The sequence below is a fragment of the Crocodylus siamensis genome, chromosome 2 (genome assembly GCF_052110815.1).
Source record: "Crocodylus siamensis isolate JL-2025a chromosome 2, ASM5211081v1, whole genome shotgun sequence".
Lineage (NCBI taxonomy): Eukaryota > Metazoa > Chordata > Crocodylia > Crocodylidae > Crocodylus > Crocodylus siamensis.
In genome coordinates this window covers 154,796,603-154,819,887 of record NC_143396.1, presented here as the reverse complement: position 1 = coordinate 154,819,887, position 23,285 = coordinate 154,796,603, and the positions used below count along the sequence as shown (strand labels likewise).

Here is a 23,285-nt window from a genome sequence, read left to right as displayed (position 1 = left end):
AATTATTGCTGTTCTAAAGCAGAGCATATCTGTGAATGTTGCAGCACTTCCTTTCTTTAAGGGAGCTTACTTTAAAATTTCCAAAAATGGAGCGAATGTAAGCAATAGACATATCAACAGTAAGCAGGAATCTGCTATAAACATACCTCTTCACATCTTTAGACTTAACAGCCAACTGTTGTCCATGTTAATCATTTGGACTGATTAGCTGCTGTTTTATTGCCAGTTTCCCTGTATATCTTGAGACATATCTCCAGTGTATTGATAACTGGAACTTCTGTGTGCAGTAGAAGAAAATGATCTAAAGATAAAGAAGAATGTGGAGTTATGGGAAAAATGGCATGGAGGGGACCTTAGGAGGTCACTTAGTGCAACCTTTACTGGATCATGCTTGTCTAAACCATCCCGGAAAACATTTGTCTAACCTTCACTTAAACCTTCTGTGACAGAGATCACAACCTCCCTAGGTAACCCTTTCCAATGTTTAGCACCTGCAAAACGATCTAGCTATCTAACTTAAATCTTCCTTGTTGAAATTCCTTGTACTGTCTACTGGGAATGCAAAGAACAAAGGATCGCCACCCTTTTTAATACAACCTTTGTGTTATATTAGTGCCCCCACCCTCTAAACTAAATAGTCTCAATTTCTCCAAGCTTTTCTTGTGTCATGCTTTCTAGACTTCTAATAATTTGTTTTGTTCTCCTCTGGATAGTTTCTGGTAAAGTCCACCATCCAGTAAATGAAGATATTGAATGGTATTGAATATTGGGATTTGGTGGAGCCCTGTTTTCTGAAAACCGAGTGCAGAGAGGTAGATTTTTTGTTAATGATAACACTTTTGAGCATGATGATCCAACTTATTATGTGCCCACCTTATGATTCTTTAATATGAGAGTAAGCTGTCAAGCATGTGCCATGTGCTATGTCTATTTTAGGAAGCATGGCTCAGTATTACTCTGTCTACATTGGTGATGGTGGCCAAATACGGGCTAGTAAAACTGTGCCTAAAGATGCATTCTGTGAGGACAATATACAGCTCCTGCTGCTTCTGATTCCAGACAGGTTAGACGGCAGCTACGGTTACCTGATGTAGACTCTGCTTTTTCTAATACAGATAAGAAGAGAAGGTCAAATGAGAACTATTAGATTCTAGCTGATCCCCTCTGTCTTCTGCTGGAGTCTCTTGTAAACTGTACTAAACCTGAAAATAAGGAGGGGAGAGAGTGGGGGGTGCAGGTTGGGAATCAGGGTGGAAGGCATTGAGCTTCATATTCCAGAGTTAGTAGATAATGGGAAAAAATGCAAATACCAGGTTGTATTTTTTTCTGAACTAGACTCTGTTCTCATTGATATTGGACTTTGGTGGAGTCATATATGCTGAAAACTCAGTGCAGAGGGGTAGAATTTACTGGGTGCATCTACCCCTGCAAATGCTCCGGGGTGGGTTTACTTTAGAGTAATTTACTCTAGAGCAAACCCACCCCAGGCAGGCATTGTTACACCTGTGAGTAAGTAGGAGCACATTTGCTGAGAGATAAGAATCTGTTGGCCCCTACTCCCTGATCTGCATGTGTGATCATGGAGCAGGGGCTGGGAGCTCCCTTCTGCTGGGACAGGGAGACATTGTTTCCATGCGGGCTCTGGTGGCAGAGCTGGCCCTGGCAGCAGGCCGCTCCCAGGGCAGGAAGCGGTCTCCTACCCCCATCTACCCAGCTGACCGGGAGCACATTTGCTCCCAGTTGGCTGTGCCTTACTGTGCAGTAATTACTCCTGAGTAAATTTGCTACTTTTATTACAGTGACAAATTTACTCAAGATTAGAGCAAATTACTGCTCAGTAAGTGTCTGCACATGTAGATGATAACTCTTACTGTACAGTAATTTGCTCCAATCATGAGTAAAGTGGCTCTAGTAGATGCACCCACTGTCTCTAATCTTTCTATAAATCCAGAGCAACACCACTGAAGTCATAACTGCTTCTGAGTTATATAGTGATGAAGTCAAATAAAAAGAATCATGCAGTTAAATGACGGGTCATCCTCTTGCTGCTCTTTTTTTTTTTTTTTTTTAAATAAAGGTGACTATCCCTGTCCAATCCCATATTAGCACTTCCCAGCACTAATGTATGTTAGGTCCCACGTTGTGTCATGTGGTTAGAAGGCGCTTCTGTTAACATATGGCTGTATTGCAGTTTTGCTTTTTAAGGCAGAATTTCTTTAATATGATAGTTAATACAGGTTCTGAAGGAAAAAGTAGAAATGCTGAGGAAGTGGGATAAAGTAGTATTTTAACATACAGAACATCCCTTTTATTCTTAGGGAAAGTTTTCACTTCTTAACACGTTTGCATCTAAGGGCATGGCTTTTCTATGGGTTTGGCTGGGGGTGGGGGAGCGTGTTATTTTCAGGTCATGCATGTCCATGGAGCCATTTCAGTGCCTCATGTGCTAAGGCATACATAATGAAAGACAAGGAAGCAAATTTGTGAGTAACACTTCACATAATTTTCAGTAAACACCAAGAGGTAACACAAGTTTCCTCCTTCTTGGTATAAACCAGCCCATTCGTAGTTAGTCGGAACTGGGCAGATGCCAACTAATCTGTTAGAAGCCAAGTCTGACTGTCAGCAGTATTATGTTATATCATGTCTTAAGTCTATTTTTGTCTTTCTACTGAATGACAGTCAGATTAGTAGGATATGCAGTGTAATGTAGGAGGATAGGAATAACTGGGATTTTCATCTGTCTTTGTCAGGCAGGAATGCTTTTTGGTAGAGAGAGAGAAATCTGTCATGAGGATGACATTCATACTATTGGCTTCCAGTTTGCACTTCAGGATTGAGTTGCATGATGTCTTTGTTCTTGTTGTTTAACAACCAGACCTTTCCCAAGGCTCCTGGTTGTGTGCATTGGAGAATTCTTTTTTGCTGGGCATCTCATAAACCATAACTGTCTTTTAGAGGTGGACCAATACATCAGTCTAATATTGGATCAGTACCAATGTAAAGAGAATTGATCATATCAGGAATCGGCCTGATGTGGCTGATAATTTGGTCGATAAATGCCTGTGCATGTGCATGGCTGCAATGCAGCACGTAAGCAATGAGGAGCACAGCCTGGCAGCATGGAGAACTGCATGTAGCTAGTAAGTGGGGTGTGGTGGAAGGGGTGGGGGGAGGGAAGGGGCATAAGGGGAAGATCAAGGCCCCTGTGGTGAGGGAGGAGTGGGGCTGGGGTAGGGGCTGGGGCAAGCGCTGCCCAGCCATGGCTCATCTGGGGGGCAGAGGGAGGGCAGCTCCCACTGCTGTGCACTGCTTGTCTGAGAGCTGCTAGTCTGGCGCTCACCAGCTCATCTGGCGGTTCCCACATGGGCGGGGGGGTGTCCCCAGATCTGTGCAGGGTGCGGTGGGCTGGGAAGAGCCTGCACAGCCCCTTCCTGCCCCATGCAGATCTGGGGGCACATGGCTGCCCCCATGCCTTCCTGGACGAGCAGTGGGAGCAGCAGCAGGAGCCGCTGGATGAGCAGGCACGTGTCAGACCAGCAGCTCCCAGATAAGCAGCATGCAGCGGTGGGAGCCGCCTCCCACCTGCCTGCACACCCCAGATGAGCAGTGGCTGGGCAGCGCTTTCCCCACCCCCACTCCTCCCTCACTACAGGGGCTTTGATCTGTCCCCCACACCCCTTTCACGCTCCTCCCCTTCCACCACACTAGACTTACTGGCTGCATGCAGCTCTTCAAGCTGTAAGGCTGGAATCAGAAATTGGATTGGTATCGGCCAATATGCCTCCTTAAAAATCGACTATCAGTATCAGCCCCAAAAATCTCTATCAGTGCACCCCTAGTGTCCTTACTAATTTTGCTATTGTCCAGCTATCAGTCTTTCTTGCGAAGTTGAGGATAGTGTTATTCCAGGAACAATGGCCACAAGCTGAGGGAGGATAGGTTTAGGTTAGATATTAAGAAGGACTCCTTCATGGTAAGGGTGGCCAGAGCCTGGAACAGGCTTCCCGGAGAGGTGGTGCTCTCACCTTCCCTGGAAATCTTCAAGAGGAGACTGGGTAGGCACCTGGCTGGGGTCTTACGACTCCTGCCACCCCCAGTGCTCCTTCCTGCCCCTGGCAGTGGGGTGGACTTGATGGTCTGTCTAGGTCCCTCCCGACTCACTGATTCTATGATTCCCTATGTCAGAGACACCATGGGCCATAGGCCCATTCGAGTTACGTACCTACATATGATCCAATTTCATTGTGCTCAGATCTCCGAAAAAATGTTAACACGTCATCGTTTTAGCCATAGGTCTAAGTTGTGAAAAGCAGCAAGCAGAAGGGAGATGCATTAACTGCTTTCCTGGAACTCGGGTAGAGTGAAATAAGGTCACACTTAGACACCTAGTAAGTGGCATAGATTTGGCCCCATGTACACAAATAATCACTTGCCCTAGTGTCATATAAGTTGTCCATAAAAACTCACAGGTATGAGGGTTCCATACTTCAAACAGATTCCTTTGTTTTACCGTTTATTCCATGACATTTCATAAGAAATAAGGTCATGATGGAGGCTTTTGAAATTGTTGCTATTTTGTGGGCATTTCCAAGTGGTCAAGGGCAAAGCATATATGATTTAGTACAGGGGTCTCAAACATATGGCCCATGGGTGGGATCCAGCTCATGGAGCCATATTGTCTTGCTCACAGAAGGCTGGGAATTTGGGAGTGGAGCAAGAAGGGACAGGGCCCACCTCCCAAATCTGGGGACTGGAGCCCCCCTGGTGACATTTGATGGTGGGGGAGATGAGTGATGGCTGGGTTAATCACTGTGCCATTACTGCTCGCTCCACTGTCACTTCTGCATCTGGCCCACGAGTGGGGCAAGTTTGGCACCTCTGCTTTAGTACATGCCATGCTCAGGTTCTTCCAGGCCGGGGTGCTTATGGCTGCTCTCAGATTTAGTTGTGCACTGAGTAGGCACAAGCAGGCAAGGACCATGATTCTTGGCAGCGATCCGAGGCTCAACAGGGGTATAATGAAGACCTCCCCAAGGAGGCAGTAGCCAAGAAAGAGAAATGAGGTGAGAGAAGGGAAGGGATGAGACCAGGAAGAATAAACAGCTTTTAAAGTAGTTTAATTCATATGTCAAGAGCAAATGTACTATATTAAAGGAAAAAGCTATAGAAAATTGAGGTCTAGAATGGTTGCCTCATCAACTACAATAATGCATGGGGGAGGGACAGAATTCAGAACGGCCAGAAGTATTTTATCAGGGGACAGAGTAAGATATAAATTCTGCAGTGGAGCACAGGCAAGAGTGGAACCTGGTACAGTGTCATGTAAGTTTACACTTTGCAGCATTTGCCTGGGCTTCCCGTTGGTGTGAAATGAAAAATGTGTTGAGACCATAATGCTCTTGTTTAGAACTGGGTCAGAGAACAGAATCCTAGTTGCTTGTCTGCAGCCTCACAGATGTAAGGCAAGGCTCTTTCCCTTTCCCATGAACCTCTTCTTGAGATCAGCCAAAGTATAGTCCAGAGCATTAGAAGAATGAAATTGTTGCTCCTCAAGATGCTGGCATTATTGCAGCCCCCCTGACTTCTGCTCCCAGTTGGAGACTGTGTGATAGCCTGGTATATGCTGGCTGTTATAATGAGAATTCAAAAGGTTTCAATTATCCATATTACAAATCTAGTCGCAAGCTAGTGTTATTACCCATGTTACCCATGATTTTAACTCTTTAAACTTGGCCTTTAGGAGATTTCAGGTTAAATGCAAAGTCACTAACTTTGCTCTGTTTACTTGACAGAGGTTTTATCATTACAGATAACTGAGGTAAATAAGCAAGATCTCTTAGATAGCACTTTAGAAGTGAATGGTCTTTCCTTGAGCAGGGATTTGAACTGATTGCCTTCTGAGGTCTCTTCTAGCCCATTTTTTATGTTGGCTCTATAAGATGCATCCTAACATCTTCAATAGGAAGGCCTCATAATAACTGTTTTCTTCAACTGAGGAAGTTGCTTATGATGTTCCTATGCTTCCCCAAAAGCATTCAGGTTCAGCATTAAAAAGTAAACTTGAAAAATAAATCAGCTTGCACTTGCCCTTTTTTTCTACTTTCTCAGATCATGCAAGAAGCAAAATATTTGGTAATATCTTTTACTGAATCAGCTGTAGAGACATTACTGCCCTTTCTCAGCTCTGGGCAAGAAGCTGATACAGTCAAAGCTTAGATACCAAGCAAAACAATAGCTCTTGACTCCATTATATAGATGAAAGTAACAATTTCAAGAAGGGGGCAAATGCCAGTAAACCTGTTGAGCAAAGAGAAATAATCAGAAGTAGCTACAAATCAAGTAAAAAGCAGCTGAAATAGATGAGCTGAATTATGTAAGGCAGGGGTGCTCAACCTCCATCAGGAGTCTGTAGAGATTGGATGTGCAGCGTGACCTGGGGCCTGATCAGTGTGTGGGACTGGGCAGAGGTGGTACAGGGCCGCAGAGCTTGATCCCAGCGTGAGTAGGGGCAGTGGAGGGCACTGGGGCCTGATCCTGGCACATGGGGCCAGGTGGAGGTGGTACAATACCAGAGGGCCAGGTGGAAGTGGCATGAAGCTGTGATCCTGGGACACAGGGCTGGGTGGAAAGGATGTGGGGTCCCTGGGCCCTGATTCTGGTATTCAGGGCTATGTAGAGCTGACACGGCCCTGGGGCTCAATTCTGACAGGCAGGGGCCAGCTGAGGCTGTGCAGGACTCAGTCCTGGTGCCCAGGGCCCAATCTGGCCCGCAGACCAGCCACAAGCCACTCATCTGGCTTGTGGAGGCAAAAGGATGAGCACCCCTGGTGGAAGGAAGTAGGACAGTAGAAAATGGAAGAGGGTCATTCTTAACTGTGAAATACAGAAGTTAGTTAGTTTATTGTAATGAGCCATAAAATCATTGTTTGTGTTTTCAGTTCATGGTTTTTAGTGTCCAGTAGTTATGCATTTTTATTTCCAGGCCCATCATCTCAAAACTATTGTATAGATTTCCTTTGAGTACAAGGACTGTGTGGTCAGAGGTGGAATGATTGTTCTGTGAAAAGTGTTCCTTGTTAGATCATAATACTTGTAACTATGTTTACTTGTATAAAAATTTACATTTACAAAAATTTACCCTAAAATGTTAATGCTATCCAGCACAAGGAACAAAAATAGATTGATCATCATCCCACCCCACTGGCTGTTCTGTCTTCCAGGCAAGCTAATTCTGCATAGCTGCATGAGGTGTGAAATCTCCTGTGACTTGCTTGGAAAGGATACTTCTCCAAATGCACTCTGTTCATGCTCTATGCTGTTTGTTTGAATACGTACTATGCACTGAAAAGAAACATCCATTTTCTCATCTGTTTTTGAATCCAAGATCCTAATAGTTGTGCTCTGGGGTAGTGCTGTAGACCACTCATTTGCTGTTATTTTTCTGTAATTTAAAGGCAAAACAAAACGAGAACTTTTACACAATAGAAAGCCAGACACATCTGTTATTCCTTGGCATTGCTTCTTTCCCAGGGAGTGCTGTCCAATATCTCCTCTATTACTGACCTGGGAGGCTTTGATCCAGTTTGGCTCTTCCTTGTGGTAGGAGGAGTCATGTTCATTTTGGGATTTGCAGGATGCATTGGAGCTCTGCGAGAGAACACCTTCCTCCTCAAGTTCGTAAGTAGTCTCTGCAACTGCTTGATTCATCAGTTACAGAAGTGAAACCATGTTCTGTGTTACTGTTTAACAGCATCAGTCTCTCAATATATATGCCTTTAGGGTATTTGACAGAGGCGTATTGTATTTCGGATTTTCCCTGACTTTTTAACTCTTAAACAATGAAGCTATCAAGCAATTACAGGTCTTTGGGTTTTAACGTGTACAATACAAATCATGTTGAAGAGTCAATGTAGAGCACATGGCTCCTTATAAGGATCCCATCTAATGTTTTTGCCTTTCTTTCCCAGGGACAGAACCAATTTTAATAATTTGCATAGTGAGCTTTCTAAGTCTGTAATGAGCTGCCTTTGCCAAGGATGAGGGACATGAATGTGCTATTAAATGCAACCCACATGATTCTTAGCATGGAAGTTCAGTCCCCTATTGTCCCTTCTGGTTTGAGATCACAAGTCCCTGCAGATATCCCTGACTGTGGTCCAGATTGTTTCAACACCACCTGCATTCAGTTGGTCTGTATATGGTGCACCTCGTCCTTGCATTCTGCTCCACTGCAAGCTAACCTGGCTAACCACCTCTGGCTATCTACATTGTTTAATGTCATCATTACTCAGTCTGAGGCTGTATGGGAAGTATCTCCCCGAATACTGGCTTGAACTCTCAATTATAAAAGGGACTCCTGTTACACACGAGTCACTGCATTTAGTGCTCCTTCTTGAATTGAGCAGCTAGGTTGATTTGATTAGAAATTATACTTCTTGTAGGGCTCATTTTCCACTTAAAGCTGAGGGAGACCACAGTTTACTCACTTCTGTAAAGCCACCCTCCTCTCCCCTCTCAGATTGTAGCCCATGGATGGACATGGCCTGTGTAGTGATAAAATTGTGCCTTCATCACTATAATCTGTTTATGTGTCCATGAAAATGCTGCTTAGGCAACTGCTGCTTTCCTGCAATATCTTTGGGTCCTTGGGGCAGAAGTGGTGTGTGGAGAGAGGAGGTGGTTCCTAGTTACTTTTCTCAAGGTTGGTTTTGTTCCAACTTGCTTTTGTCTTGCTACAAAAGTATTGCAACTTTTTTTTGCTTCTTCCTTTCCTTGCTTCTCTCAGCTTGCCTAAAATGAACTCATCTGTTACACCAGAAATAGCTTCCTGTAGGGCAGGAAAAATTAAAAATGTATCTGAACAAGCAGAAAGAACATACTGAAATGAGACTCAAGAGCACAGTTGCAAGAGAGATTTCTAATATACCAGAACCCATTTGTGTATTAAAATACCAGATAGCTGCACTGGAGATGGTTAGAGTGAGTGGTGGGTCATTTGTAATGCCTTTGGCATTCATTGCATTTTCACTAATCATCATAACTCTGTTGGTTTTAATGTGGATAAGAAATCATTTCATAGACATTCCATTGTAACTTAGTCATTAATTAATTTCTGCTGTTACCAGTGCCTGCTTCATGTGCTTAGACTGAGCTTCATGGATTTGGGTGCTGAAATGAAAAGGCACTTAAAAAGGCACTGTAGCTCTTGTTATGAATTGCATTTTTATAAGAAGTCAGGTTTTTTATGTGTAGGAATAAGTTTACTTTGTGTTGATAAACATGCTGACATTGACCTAACTTTCCAGTTTTGAGATCATTTAACGTTTAGAAATAATTGAAAGACTTGTGAAGGGGGAGGAAACCTTTTTAGTTACAGAGACAAAATGAGTTGTAAAACTTTTTCCTTCCCTTTTCTTCATAGTTTTCTGTGTTCCTGGGGATTATCTTCTTCCTGGAGCTCACTGCTGGTGTTCTGGCATTTGTTTTCAAAGACTGGATCAAAGACCAGCTGTATTTCTTTATAAACAACAACATCAGAGCATACAGAGATGACATTGATTTGCAAAACCTCATAGACTTTACACAGGAATATGTAAGTTGGACTTCTGCTTGGTTTAAAACAAAGTTCCCACTTTAAAAGAAGACCTTTCCTACTTTTACTTCCCATCTGTTGGTTTCTGCAAGGAGGAACAAAAATATCTGTAATATAATATTTAAGCAATTGTTATGTATGTCCTACCTTCATAGTGTTTCTACAGATGCATCGGAATCCTCATAGCACCTTTATGAGGTATGGTAGTTCTTAACATAATTTTACAGATGGGAGAGGTAAGATGGAGGGATGAAGTGACTTGCCTAAAATCACAAAGGGATGCTGGGTTAAATCCAGAATTAAAAAAGAAAAGAAAAGCTTAGGTTTCTGCTAAGGCCACTAGACCATCTCTATTTCCTGATATTTTTAAAGACCTTTTCAGTATCTGTGGGGCTTAAAATATTTCATTATTATTAGTATTGCAACATCTGTAGAACACTCTTCTCCAAGAGTATTAGAAATACAGTCTTTTCTGTGGTGGGGCTTGGATTCCATTCAGTAGTGATAGAAATGATAGAACGTGGCCCATGGAAGGAAAGGAAGAATAGTTTATCTAAATGAAGCCTGGGGGAGGGGAGATTTCAGCTAGACTAAAAGTAATTAGTGTATTGGATTTGGGCCACTGTTAAAGTTTTCCTTACAAGAAATACAAAAATGACAACTTTCTTCATGCCTGAGGGAGAGTGAATACATTTTAGGGAAGAATCACATGGTATAAGTTAAGACTTCTCCTAGGGTCTATCTACACAGACTTACCAATGTATAAAGGAATCTAAGTGACACCTTCCTGCATTGAGCTTCACACTTCAACACACTTTTGGTCAGTTCTCTATTGCTATACTCCTCAGGGCATTTGAGTTTGTGAGCTCCACCTTTTGTATACCATCCCAGATTCAACCCAGTGTTTCTGAAGTCTTGAGTGTGCTGACTTAGAACCAAAAGTATAGCAAGCTTCTTCAGCACCCAGGGTGGTGAGGAGAGGAAAAAATGGGGTTATGCACACTAGAGAGCAGGGGCCTGGGGGTGAGGAATAAAGTCTTACCTGCCCTGGATTTCTGCCCTTGGGCAGCTGCTGCTACTTCTGCAGCTGTTGCTGTAGCAGTGCGGGTTCAGGCTGCTGCTGCTATGGGGGGACATACTCGCTGTATGCTGGCTGCAGCAACCCCATGATGCAGCCTTCTTGAGACCAGCCCCTGGTGCTGCATTTGCTCCCTACCCACTAGATATGCTACTGAGTACAGAGCTGCATTTACCATGGCAAAGGGAGGGGTGCCATTCTGCTCATCATCTGTGCCCCAGATACACTACTGGGTAAAGATTTATGCCTGCCTGGCTATAGGAGCCAGGCAGTGTGGGGCTGCTGCTGTTGCTGCAGCAAAGCCTCGGTGCGGAGATGCACACTATTTTGGCATCCCCACTAATTCAGCACCCAGGGCTGATGCACTGCTTGTCCTGTCCCCCTAGTTACATTACTGCTTAAAACACTTAAGTTCACTTTATACTGATGCTTAGATTTTTTTTCTTGGACAAGTGGGTAAGTAATATGCTACAGATTTGTACACCTGGCCCCAGCTTGGTGGTGGTAAGAAGGTGTTTCTATCTAAAACCAGTGGCTTATGTAAGACAGAAGTCTTGCCCACTGGAAATTAGATCACATCCAAATAAACACCCTCTCCATTACAACTCAATCAGCTGTCTCAGCAGAGAAGCCAAAGACAGGGTGAGCATAGAGAGCAAGCTAGCTTCCCAAGTTTTGAAAAGGAAATGGTTGCAGGTGTTGGGTCAGGAGCCTGCGGATGAAGCCAGAACTAATTCTGTTTGTTGTGCAATTTAGGACTTTGATGTATGGCATCGCCAGTCCAGCAAGTCTTTATACCTACTAAATTCACTTCAAAATTTAGTGAAGTGGTTAGCCATGTTAGCCTGATGTCAGGCAGGAGATAGGCACCCTACTTAATCAGGTGGTATTGTCATAGGCAAAGCTTATGCCTCTCAGAACCACTTAGTTTCTAAGGTGCCACCCTGACTTACCTTCAGTTTAGAATTGGTGAAGATGTGTGCATTGTGTCTGATTTGCAGCTGGTGGAAAGGCAACTTTGCTAATTACAGTGGTGCTGTGCCTGCTTATACCACCCCATCCCCTGCCCTCCCCTGGTTGACCATACGGCTCATTGGATTTTACTGACTAGTCTATTACTGAGGATGTTTTTCCTTTTTTATTGGGTGGGTTTTACCTACATCCAATACATCCTTAAAGAGAAGGGTTGCTTGTCTCTAGATTTATTCAGTAATTTAAGAGCCACTTTGAAGGATTGAGCTGGTCCCTTTTTAAAAACAATTCAGTGAAAAGGGGACCAGAAGAGAATTTCAAGTTCTCTTTGGAAGGTTGGGGCAAGTTGACAGCAGTGATATAAAGATGTTCTCATTCTCCTGTTTATTGTAGTGGCAATGCTGCGGGGCCTTTGGAGCTGACGACTGGAACCTCAATATCTACTTCAATTGCACAGATTCCAATGCGAGTCGAGAGCGCTGTGGCGTGCCGTTTTCGTGCTGTACTAAAGACCCTGCAGTAAGTGAACAATCAATAGGCCATTTTGCCTTTCTGCACCCATGTTAAAACACTGCTGCAGGACACACTGTATTGTAGAGAGGCATGTAGTTGTCTGTTTTACCACTTGTTCTTACCAGCCATGTCAAAGTTCAACCAGCACACTCAGCATCAGTTTGTTGTTTAACCCTGGGATAATGCTGGAAGACTTCACTGTGTAGTGCAGGCGTGCTGCTTTTCAGCAGAAGGAATTGTTGGCTAGGCCAGGTGCACATGTTAACAGGGATACAACTAAGGGCCAAAATTGGTCACGTGCTGGTTGCTTTCAATTTTACCATTGGGTTGTTTCACTTTTTGCCTTCCCCTCTCCAGCTGAACAGCAGCTGCAAAGCTGAACATTTAGAATAAACTTGATTTCTGAACAAATGTGTATAGTAGCTATGCTGACAAAACTCTTCTGTTAGCATAACTCTTTTGTTAAAAGAGTTGTAAACACTTTTGTTAGCATATCTTTTATTAGACCAACTAAATAGTTGCAAAATATCTTTTTTCTTTGCAAGCTTTCAGGCTCAGATGCCCTTCATCTGGCAAAGGAGAATTGAAAAATATTAAGAGCTCTCCCAGGTAGAAAAGAACTTCATCTTGCAGAGGAGCAAACAGAGATATTGGGGTTTCTCCTGGGTGGAAAGGCCAGTTTGTAAAAAGCTGCTTAGTGAGAATGCAAAATGGGAACAGACAATGGCTGAAACAGTCCAGTTTCCTGAAGGTGTCAGATGGCAGGCAGGGTGTTGAATTTGGCTGCTTTCTTGTTCATGTTGTGAAGTTCCATTTTAAAATGGTAAAATATGATATCCTCTGTGTTTTAGGGATATTGGTTGTAGCTGTGTTGGTCTAAGGGTGTAGGAAGACAAAACTCTTGGGGCAGAGGTGATATCTTTTATTAGACCAACTAAATATTTGCAAAATTTTTTTTCTCTGCAAGCTTTCAGTTGAGTAGTTATACTCACATTACTTCTGTGGTAGTACCTGAAGACTGCAGCTGGGTTAGGCTGGTCCTGGTTGTGCTAGGTGCTACACAAAGGGCGCCTCTATACGTTGCCCTACGTAGCGCTTTGGCAGTGCAGTGATCTCATGCGTCTACATGTGACTGGCAGCTACTTTGCTGTAGTGGTGCGCTTCCCCATTTTAGTGCACCACCATGGTGAAGTAGTGGCTAAAACTAACTGCACTGTGTGCATGGCACAGTATGGGTAGTTACTGTGCTCTGCTTTAGTACTAGGAAGTACTAAAGTATGGCGCAGTAATAACATTGTCATAGGGCAATGTGTAAACATGCATCCTTGGAATGTATTAAATCCCAGTCTCTGTTCCAAAGAAATTATTTGCTTTGAATTTGAGATACGAATAGAAATCTCTCTCTCCCTGTGTCTCTTCCCCTCTTCCTTCCCCACCTTTCCTTCCTCCTGCATTTTGCTTCTTTACAATGACAGACTGTTGTGATGATAATGAAGTCCAACTGTTTGGCTTGGCATCGGGCCTCTTTATGCTACAGTCAGCTGACATGAAAGCGATCATTTCAGAGTTGTTTGTTTACTGAAGTTTCACTTCATATTAAACTGATACAGGTCCATGTTGTGAAACAAAACATGCTAGAGTTGTGTTTTTACCAGTTGGGAAGAATCTACAAAGAAGGGTGAAGTTTTCGGAAGACAGCTCACTGACCATGAGAGTTTGGTATAGGGAGAGGTACACATGTTGATTTATTGTCATGCCTGATGTTATACATTTAGGTTTTTTACATAAAGTGACCATACATCCTGGTTTAGCTGGGACAGTCGTGGGTTTTGTAGGTTGTCCTGGTGTCCCAGCAAGTTACTGAGAATTGAAAAAAGTCCCAGATCGGTGCTACCCTGGCTGCACTGCCTGGCCTGGCTCCTCCTGAGCAGTGGCTGGATGTAGGGGGGCAGGCGGAGCTGGGCGCTGCTCCTCTTGCCTGGGGCAGGTATCGGCTGGGGCGGGGCAGGTATCGGCTGGGGCGGGGCAGGTATCGGCTGGGGCGGGGCAGGGGGAGCACTGTTGCGAGTGCTGGCTGCTCACATATGTGGCAGACAAGTTCACCTGCTCGCAGCCCAGTGGAGTCAAGACCAGGGAGCAGCTGCTGCCATGCAGCGCCCAGGTGAGGGTGGAGCTTTCCTGGGGGAAAGGGAGGGCAGCTCTGACCCCTGTGCTGAGGGCACTGGGGGTCCCTCCCTCTTGCTACTGACCCAGCTGCTGGGGACTCATGTTTGGGGGAGCAGCTCCAGGCTCTGCCCTTGGACTGTGGCCCCAGCTGGCTCTATCCTGCCTAGGCCCAGCTGCCTCCTTTCCCACCCTGTGCCTGTTTGGCTGGAACGGGTGTGGAACCCGGGCACCATTGCCTGGGTCCCCTTGGGCGCTGGGATTGACCTGGGGGCCCGTTCCAATTTGCCTGCTGATTTGCGGGGAGGGGACATATCCCAGATTTCCTTAAAAATAGTATGGTCACCCTATTTATATGGATTAAATAAGCCAATTTACCAGTAGTGGTATTATCTAGTTTCTGTCATGGCTTTTTTTCCACTTGCAGTGAATTTTAGTTCTTCTGTTTTATGTGCTGTCCAACTGAGTAGAGCTAGGCTGGTGCCCCCAGGTACCACAGACACTTCCCACTCCTGCTAATGTACCTCGCTTTGCACTTTCAGTGTCACTTGCTATACTTGTCCTCTCCTCAGAGGTGTCTGCCTTTTATGCTGAAGCCATCTATGTTCTGGTAGATCTGTGATGGGAACCAATAGTCACAATAGTCTGGAACTGCCACACAACCAGCTGCCTGCTTTTATGAAGATGTTGAAACAAATCTTGCTGCGGATGAGGCCAATGGCTTATAGTTGGGCCACATGGCTCACCCCCGTTCTCACCCTTAAAGGGTCATCACTGCCTGTTTTTTAAAATGTTTGGTTTTTCACAAAACCAAATGAGTTTAGGTAATTCTATAAGCACAGCCCATGTGAAAATGACTTCTGCATTTGTGAGCATACTGTGCCTGTATCTCAAAATAAGACCACATGCTGAGGGGAATAAATAATCTAGGTCTTGGAACTTTAATTTTAGTCGTTTCTTTCTTAAGCTTGCACAGTGAGGCTTTTTGCACACACGCATGTAAAACTGGGGGCTGTGTGGCTTCTCACCTGGCTCCCCTCACATCCAGGATTTCGTTTCTCTGCCATGTGGTTAGGTAGGACCTGCAAAGGATCCTAAGACAGGTAAGCACTTGTCAGGATGCAGTTACATGAGTGTAATCCTTTGGTGTCAAAGTGGTGCAGCAGCTGTGGGAACTTTTTTTGTTTCAAACCAGAATTTCTGTGGCTTAGCTTACATTTAATCATGAACAGGGTTAAGCTGAATCGGAACAAGTAATTACTACATCAAAATATGGTCCAATATAGGGGCTAGCACCCCGGAGATGTCTGGGCAGACAATCAGCTGTTTGTCAACCCCTCATGTTCAGCAGCTGTTGGCCATGGGAGATTGGTGGGGAGAGTCAGACGGCTTCCCACAGTAGAAACTTTAAATCCTATGTCTGGCAGCTCTGACTCAGCTTCTGTGCTCAAGGTTTACAGCCATCAGTTGGGGGAAAGTCCTTTGCTGGGATACTCCCTTGAGCCAGCAGTCTGGCCAGAGCTGCTTGGCCAGGATGTAAAGTCCCTGGCAGGGAAGCCTGTCAGTTTCCACGTCCCCAGCCTCCAGCTGGGGCTGATAATCAGCTGATTGTTGGTCCTGGGCCCTCCAGACACTGGGCCTGACAAAGTAAAGTGCCATACAGGTCAACCATAAAATGTTATTTGTAGCATAAATGTAATGTATAGAGGGGACTGCACATAACAGCTAAACCATTCCAAAATGTCACTGATTGGGAACCATTCACAGGTGTTGCAGGTCAGAAGTGTCCACATGGACAGGCTCTAGCACTCCAGATACAAGTCATCTTAGGTTGTTGAAGTGCTGGGACTCTGACCTCAGGGGCTGAGAGTGAACACTTAGCCAGCATGCCTTGCAATGTGTGAATTGGTAGCAGGGGAGTGCCTGCACCCATGCTCTGGGTGTCTTGTGAGTGGGTGACCTATGGCTGGGGGTGTTTTCACTTTTTCCCTTTCCAAACTCTCAAACAACGAGTTCAGTTAAATTTCAGTCCTCTTGTATGTGACCAAACTCTGCAGTGTGCTTGTGTGACTGTGATGGATTGGGGGGTGGTGAGTGTTTGCACTCACATTTTGGGGTTCCCAGAGACTGGGAGGGGTCTGAGGAGGGGCTGCAGTCATGTGGGAAATGAGGATACAGCCCCCTGCCCCCCACTGCTGCCATGTGGGTATTACAAGCTCCCCCTCACTGCCATCGCATCAACAGTGTGAGCTGCTGCCCTGCTGCTACTATGCAGGTCCCCTCCTGCAGTGTTACCCTGCCCCAGAGACCCTGGCTGCCACAGCAGCAGGAGCTCGTGTGTGTGTGTGTGTGGTGTGGGGGGGGGGTGTGACTGGGAGGGAGCTGTACCTGGGACTTGGGCAGGCCTGGTCTAAGGGACTGGGGGGCATGCATCATATGGGACAGCATTGCTCACAGAGACTTTTCACTGTATTGCATCAGAACAAAGGTAGCCTCCACGAAAGAACAAAGTGTTGCCGCTCTGTGGTGCTCCCTTGCTGAGAAATGCTCCCTGCTACAGTTTGTTTTTCCTGCTCTGCAGTTCAGAGCCTTCCGGTCGGGGAGGTGCAACAGGAAAAGAGCCAGTGACTCTCTCCCTACAGGGTGTCAAACCTGTTTGGAGAGGGTGTAGGCAACAGAAAAATACAGCCTGCCTGACTCTTCCGTTGACCTTTGAGGCAGAGCAGCAATCCATTTTTAAGGCATATAAGATGAGTGGGGGAAAAGTGAATTTTGGAGTTGTTCAAATGGCACCACATGGCACTGGTACTTCCAAGCATTCAGCAGCTACAGGAGGGAATCCATCACTCCTCCATGCCCGCCCTCCCTCCCATCCCATAACTTTTCCATGTAGCACAAACTGTATTTTGAACTAAACTAGAAATATTCTCAGTGCATTTTCAGGGATAAAATACAGGTTTTTCTTGCCAGCCACTGGGGTTGGGTTCCTGAAAGTTACTGTGGTTGGCAAGACAAAAGGCCTATGGGAAAAATGGCAGGTGGTAGGGTGATGCATGGCCATGGAAAACTGTGATTACTCAAAGCTATACTGTGGTAGCCAAAATGCTATATAGAATATTAAGTGGGGATACTCAAAACCATGGTTGGCAACGGGAACCTGTAGAACACTTTTAACTGGAAGAGAGTTTCCCCACCGGGATCTTCCCCCTTCAGACATGGAGCTTGTGAAAGACTGTAGGAAGAGAACGCAGCAGTCCCTTGTTGGTGAAAGTTCTTCTCTTCACTGGTTTGTCTCTTTTGTTTTGTTTTTTTCTCCCATAGGAAGATGTGATTAATACCCAGTGTGGCTATGATGCCAGGCAGAAACCAGTAAGTGGTTTTTTTCCTTACCTGATTTCTTAAGGTTCTGAATAACTTTGGGTGAGCAGATTAGGGTTGGAGGTGAAAGGGGAATGTTAATTAACTGTTTTTATTTCTCTCTTCCCCTTGGCAGGAAGTTGATCAGCAGATTGTTATATACACTAAAGGTTGTGTCCCCCAGTTTGAGAAATGGCTTCAGGACAATCTTACTATAGTCGCTGGCATATTCATTGGGATTGCATTGTTGCAGGTACAGCACGTGTTCCCTATTTTAAAAACAAATTACAGAGAAAACAAAAAATACAATGGGGAAATAATCAGAGAACTGGAAATGGGGATGTTTCACTTTAATAATCTGTAGTTTGTAGTTTTTTAACCTGGGCTGAAGGAAAACTTAATGACTGAGGATTTGTCCGTAGAAAAAATAAAATATTCTTTTCTGTGTGGACAGTTATTCGTCCAAGCACCCCCAACTCAGCAAACCTGCAAATTGGGGCTGGTTTTCAAAGAATACAGGACGCTGTTAGTTCTGATGTTTTGAAGATTAGCTGCCAAAAGAATTGCCTTTTAAATTCCTCTTGGGAGAAATCTTCATTCTATCTCTGCTCTCATGTTAAAGACCCGCTATATTCTTTTTTTGGACTCTAATTAAAAAAAGGTTGAATGGAGTTTTCTTCTTCCCTTGCCCCTAAGCTCCCTCTGTTGATTCTGATGGTACTTTCACAATTACAATTACAATTCTCAGTTTTCTTGTCCTTGTTGCTGTGTCAGTCTTATGTAATCCCAGAAACCTGGCTATATGCAAAGGACTGTCAAATGCTCAAATTAACCAACCTTGTCTTTTCCAGATATTCGGGATCTGCTTAGCCCAGAACTTGGTTAGTGACATTGAGGCTGTCAGAGCCAGCTGGTAAAACTGCTGAAATAACCATCACAAGACACTGGACAACTGAAACCCTCTGAAACCTCCACAGTGTCGCTCCGACACCGCGCTGCATGGTGATGGGGAAGCCTTCTTTCCCAGGAAGTTTCACATCTTAAATTGCCGATATTGCAGTGAACTCTTGTTTCTGCGGGGGTAGGGATAGGGGTGGGCTATTCAAAATCTGCTGCTCACTGACAGATTTATTTTTAAATTACCAGTTTAAAAGCTGTTGAACCGTGAATCTCTACTGTATTCTTGACTTTGAGTAATAAGCGGACACACTTTTTTTTTAAATTGGTGTGCATCAACAGGACAGAGGTTGCATTGTAATTTGTGGATATGCTGTTCATGCTCCATGTCATAAGTGTTTTGATAGCTTCCAAAAGTTCCTGAGATGGTATCTCTCTCCGACACTCTCTAAAGGACCAGTCTTCTTGTTTTCCACAGCTAAACATTGCTGCAGGCCTTTCTGAAACTAAACCCACGAAACAGGAACCAACTTTCCACTCCTCTATTGTACAGTGAAAGAAATTTGTTTTTAAGACCAAGAAATTGTTTATACAGGAACTTCTACACTTTCCCTCTATATCTTTTTTGTGGGTGGAATCGGCAAGATTGTGGTGATAACTGTTTAACTGTGTCACTATCCTTCTCCCTTTCTCTGCCCTTTCTGTGAAGGGAAAGGAGTTTTAAATCTCTGACAAACCAGGTAGTTGTATGTTTGGTACTGTCATCCATACCTTACCAGGGCAACACCCTTTCTAAGCAAGAATGTGTTATAAATATTTATAGGGTGGTAAGGATGGTTTTGGGGAAGGGGGAGGGGGCAGTCAGGTGAGTGATGTTAAGTAGAGAATGAAATAATACGTTAACTTAAAGAAAATGAAGAATTATGTACCCAAATACGATCTGTTGGTTTCTTTGGAATTCAGTGTAACCTGTTGTATTTGGCTCTCACTAATAGTTGTGTGTTGTTATAGTTGTACAAAACTTTTTTTAAAGAGATTTTCTTGACCTTTTCCTAGATGAGGCTTTGCTTCCTCCCCCCTCCCCTTTTTTTTTTTTTTAAAAAACGAAAAACAAAAAGCTTCTTTTTACCTGCATGAGCTCTGGTGCTAGAATCTGTGATACCCTGTTTTTAAATCCTTGCATATGATTCAGTAGGTTTCTAATAAAGAAATGTGCTTATTTATTGGTAGATACACATGACTGTGTAAAGTTCATATCCCCTTGTCTTGGAATATAGAGAGAACAGCTTTGCCCAAGTAAATGCTTCCCTCAGTTTAGTAAATCTTTGCTAAGTTTATCTGTGTGTCTCCCTTTTACATATCTCTCTAGCCGAATGCAATGAAATGCTTTCTTGAAACAATAGGGTAAAGGATATTTTTGAACAAGAAGAGTGTGTTAGGATCAGAGGAGCTGCCTATGGGCTCCTTTTAATAGATTAAACATTAGCATTTGCAATGAAGCACAAATATGAGGAAAAGTCATGGATCAGACTCCAGCTGGGAGCCTGTGATTGGCTTTTATTTAAAATATAATGTAAACACAATTGATGGTAACTTGCAGAGCCAGTTTATTTTGTAAAGTTCACCTTGTCTGAATGACTTTCTTGTGTCAGTGGACCCCAGCCCTATGCCGTGATGACTCCCTTGAAGTCCTATTTCCTTGAAATAAGACTTGATGGTGCTTTTACACAATATTTTCTCATCTTGCTGGTCCTCAGTGTTCACTAAGATGAATTCCATGGATTAGAAAAAACTAATGCATTGTATTCAAAATACTGTACTTCCGCCACTGCTAAGATGCAGCATATGTCAGTAAGCATGCCTGCGTGTGCACGCACATAAACACACACAATTAACCTTGCTGTGTGTAGACAACCCACATTTTTGTCGTGGAGGCTGGTGGTATGCACCATCATTCAGGCTTGAAGAGCCAAACAATCCAGTTGCACTCTTGTCTGTCTTTGTGTTTCCTCATCTTCAAATTAATTCCACCTGACCAGTTGACTCGGTATTGGGCAATACCCACATCCTTTGATGTTTGCTGTTAAAGACCAATGGCAACTTTAAAAAAAACAAACAAACCCAACAAACAAACTCTGAAAGTGTCTATACTCACTGTCCTTAATAAAGTTGGTTCAACCTCACTGCAGCGTTATGTTTTCATTAGCTACTCCTCGTATCGTGGGGAGCTGCTCATTTGCCTTTAAGGAGCACGTGGCTTTGCATAATGACAGCTGAACAGAGGGTTCACTGAGGCTTCTGATGCTACTGTCTTTTGTAGGATGGCATGGTGCAGCAAGATCAAGGGAAACAGGAGGGTTCAGAAACCCTCCCCCACTAATTATCAGCCAGTGCTTTTACATTTAAAAAGTCTCTCTTGCAGAAACGTACCTTGTTGCCACTGATCTTTAATGCTTCGGCTATTGCTGTAGGCTTCTGAAGACAACTTCCATTCTTCTACTTGAATTTTCACAATTGTAGTATAACTGACTTTTGTTCTGTTGCTTCTCATAGTTTCATTCTTTTGCTAAGTCACGCTTCTGAGAAATGACCAGTGGTACTGTCATGTTGATGGGAAGGGAAGCATTTAGGAATAGGGAAGTTTTGTTCTTGTTACTTGCACACACATACTGACATGTGCAGACCAAATGTACAAAGTTTACTGTAGCTCCTGGAATTACTATACTCCTTTTAAGAACCATTAAATAATAACCTTTATTTTTCCATAACCCTTTTACGCTTCTGCAGAGACTGATCCCAGTTTTTAAGATGTTTTGTTTTTTCTTCCCCAATTAGTGGAGCATGTTGAATGTTCAGCACTAGCTGCCTGTGTTGCATGTTCATACCCCACACTTGCTTATAAAATGGGTGATTATGTTTCTAAGAGCCTCCGTCTGCACGTCCTTTTATGAAGCTAGTTTGGAAAACTTATGGGAGGCCTTGAAAACTGATGCCGTTTATATTGAACCTACCACCTGCAAACTAACTTTCTGCCATAAAGTTCTACAAAAAGTGCAAATCAGCTACAAGTAGAGCATGAGCTCTGGCCTCTTTCCCAGTGGGATTGGGTTAAATTTGGCAGTGCATTCCTGGGCAAATTCTAGTACATCTGAGATGGTGGTATTAGCTGTGAGCATAAAGGTCAGTTTAACTAGCCACAAGGTGCAATAGCTGCTCAGAAAAATGTCTCCATTTAGATTTCTTACAGCCACTTACAGAGCAAAACATCTGTGTTTGCACGTAGGTGCAGTGTTGTGATCAGCTGGGGTGAAGCTTTCATCTGTGTCCAGAGTTGGGAAGCCATTTCAGCAGGCCACAGTCTGTCCTCCGCGTCCCTGCTGGTCTCGCCTCTAAACCAGTGGTTCTCAACCAGGTTGCCTTGGCACCCTGGGGTGGCTGGAGATCCTTTCAGAGGTATTGTGGGGCGCCACACAGTGTTAGCACTGTTAGGGATGCAAACACAATTCAGATGATAAAACCAGTGATTTCAGATGGGAATCCAGAGTGCCTGTAGTGGTCTTTCTTAGTTCTGTGCAACAGAAGAATTTCTCTATTATTTTTCTGTAGTTAAACCTAGTGAAAACGAAGAGCTGGCATTTTCCGTGGGGTGCTTTCAGCATACACAAGGTTGAGAACCGCTGCTCTAAACCCTCCACCCAGATTAGAGACCCCTTGGTTATTAGAAAGTCCACCCCTCCACCTCTCTTCTCTCTCTCTCACTCTCATCAGTGTTCACTTGCCTCAACTTCTGTGTTCCAGTCCACGGTCCAGTCGCAAAAGAGAGCCCTTTTCTGTCTGGCTTTGAGACCTGTTACATGTATGTACTCTGTCCGTTCAGTCACCATCTTTTTCTTTTCAGAGAGACGTTATTGTAGCGAATCAGGAGATGGAGCCTGGCTTAGGTTCTGAAGTGTAAATATTATTTGTAATGTAAATAGCAGCATGCGAATGAAATGACTCTTGCACCCAACTGCTACTCATCATACCTGTGTGTTGATCCTGAGACGAAAGCTGTACAGTGAGCCAGGAATGCTTGAATTGCCTGCCATCTAGTGTCTAATATAGGGAACTACAGCTGTCAGATGTTTTAAGAAGGAAAAATAGCGGCTTCCAATTCTGATTTTGACTTCTGGAATCTCCCCCCGCTGCTTGCTCAGTCGTCTCCTTAAGATCTGAAGAGGCAGGTCCTATAAGGGCTAAGGGTGCTGTCCGACTTCACAGGGAGCTGCCATCTCCTTATACCAGGGCTGTAACTGGTGTGCTAGGGCTGGACTTAAAATGGTCCTGGAAATGAACCGGCATCTTTGCTTCCTCAGAAAGGTCCTAGGTCAGCCCAGTGCTAGTTACTAGTGACAGTTAAGAAAACCTTGTATGTGAGTATCGGGGTCCATTCTTTGCAGGAGTATTGAAAGGAGACTAGAACTTGGGGTTGAAAACACTATGTAGGTTCCAGCACCCAAACCTCCCCTGCTCTTCCTCCCAAATTATTTCATACTGTTAAAACTGAATTTCATTAACCCAGTATGCTGAAGTTGCCTAGAAAAAAGAAATCTTTTCTTGTATTGTTTCTTTAGGAAGAGCCATTAGCTACCAAGCGTAGCTTAGAGAAATTAGTTCACATCTCAATTAAGAATATGCAGTGTAAAATAGTCATTGTGACTGCTAGTACAC

At 44.0% G+C, this 23,285-nt stretch overlaps 1 protein-coding gene across 2 annotated transcripts in view; it reads left to right on the top strand.

The window, feature by feature from the left end:
* Positions 1 to 20,758, top strand: part of TSPAN5 (tetraspanin 5) — a 111,506-nt gene extending 90,748 nt beyond the window's left edge. Inside the window, exons 3-8 of one of the 2 annotated variants that reach the window (XM_090037119.1) lie at positions 7,534 to 7,680; positions 9,425 to 9,595; positions 12,039 to 12,164; positions 17,643 to 17,690; positions 17,815 to 17,931; positions 18,530 to 20,758. In XM_090037119.1, coding sequence (XP_089893245.1) covers positions 7,534 to 7,680; positions 9,425 to 9,595; positions 12,039 to 12,164; positions 17,643 to 17,690; positions 17,815 to 17,931; positions 18,530 to 18,595 — 675 coding nt within the window. In that variant the 3' untranslated portion in view covers positions 18,596 to 20,758. The remainder of the gene's footprint in view (positions 1 to 7,533; positions 7,681 to 9,424; positions 9,596 to 12,038; positions 12,165 to 17,642; positions 17,691 to 17,814; positions 17,932 to 18,529) is intronic. The other variant, XM_090037120.1, reaches the window with a different exon arrangement.
* The last annotated feature ends 2,527 nt before the right edge of the window (positions 20,759 to 23,285 follow it).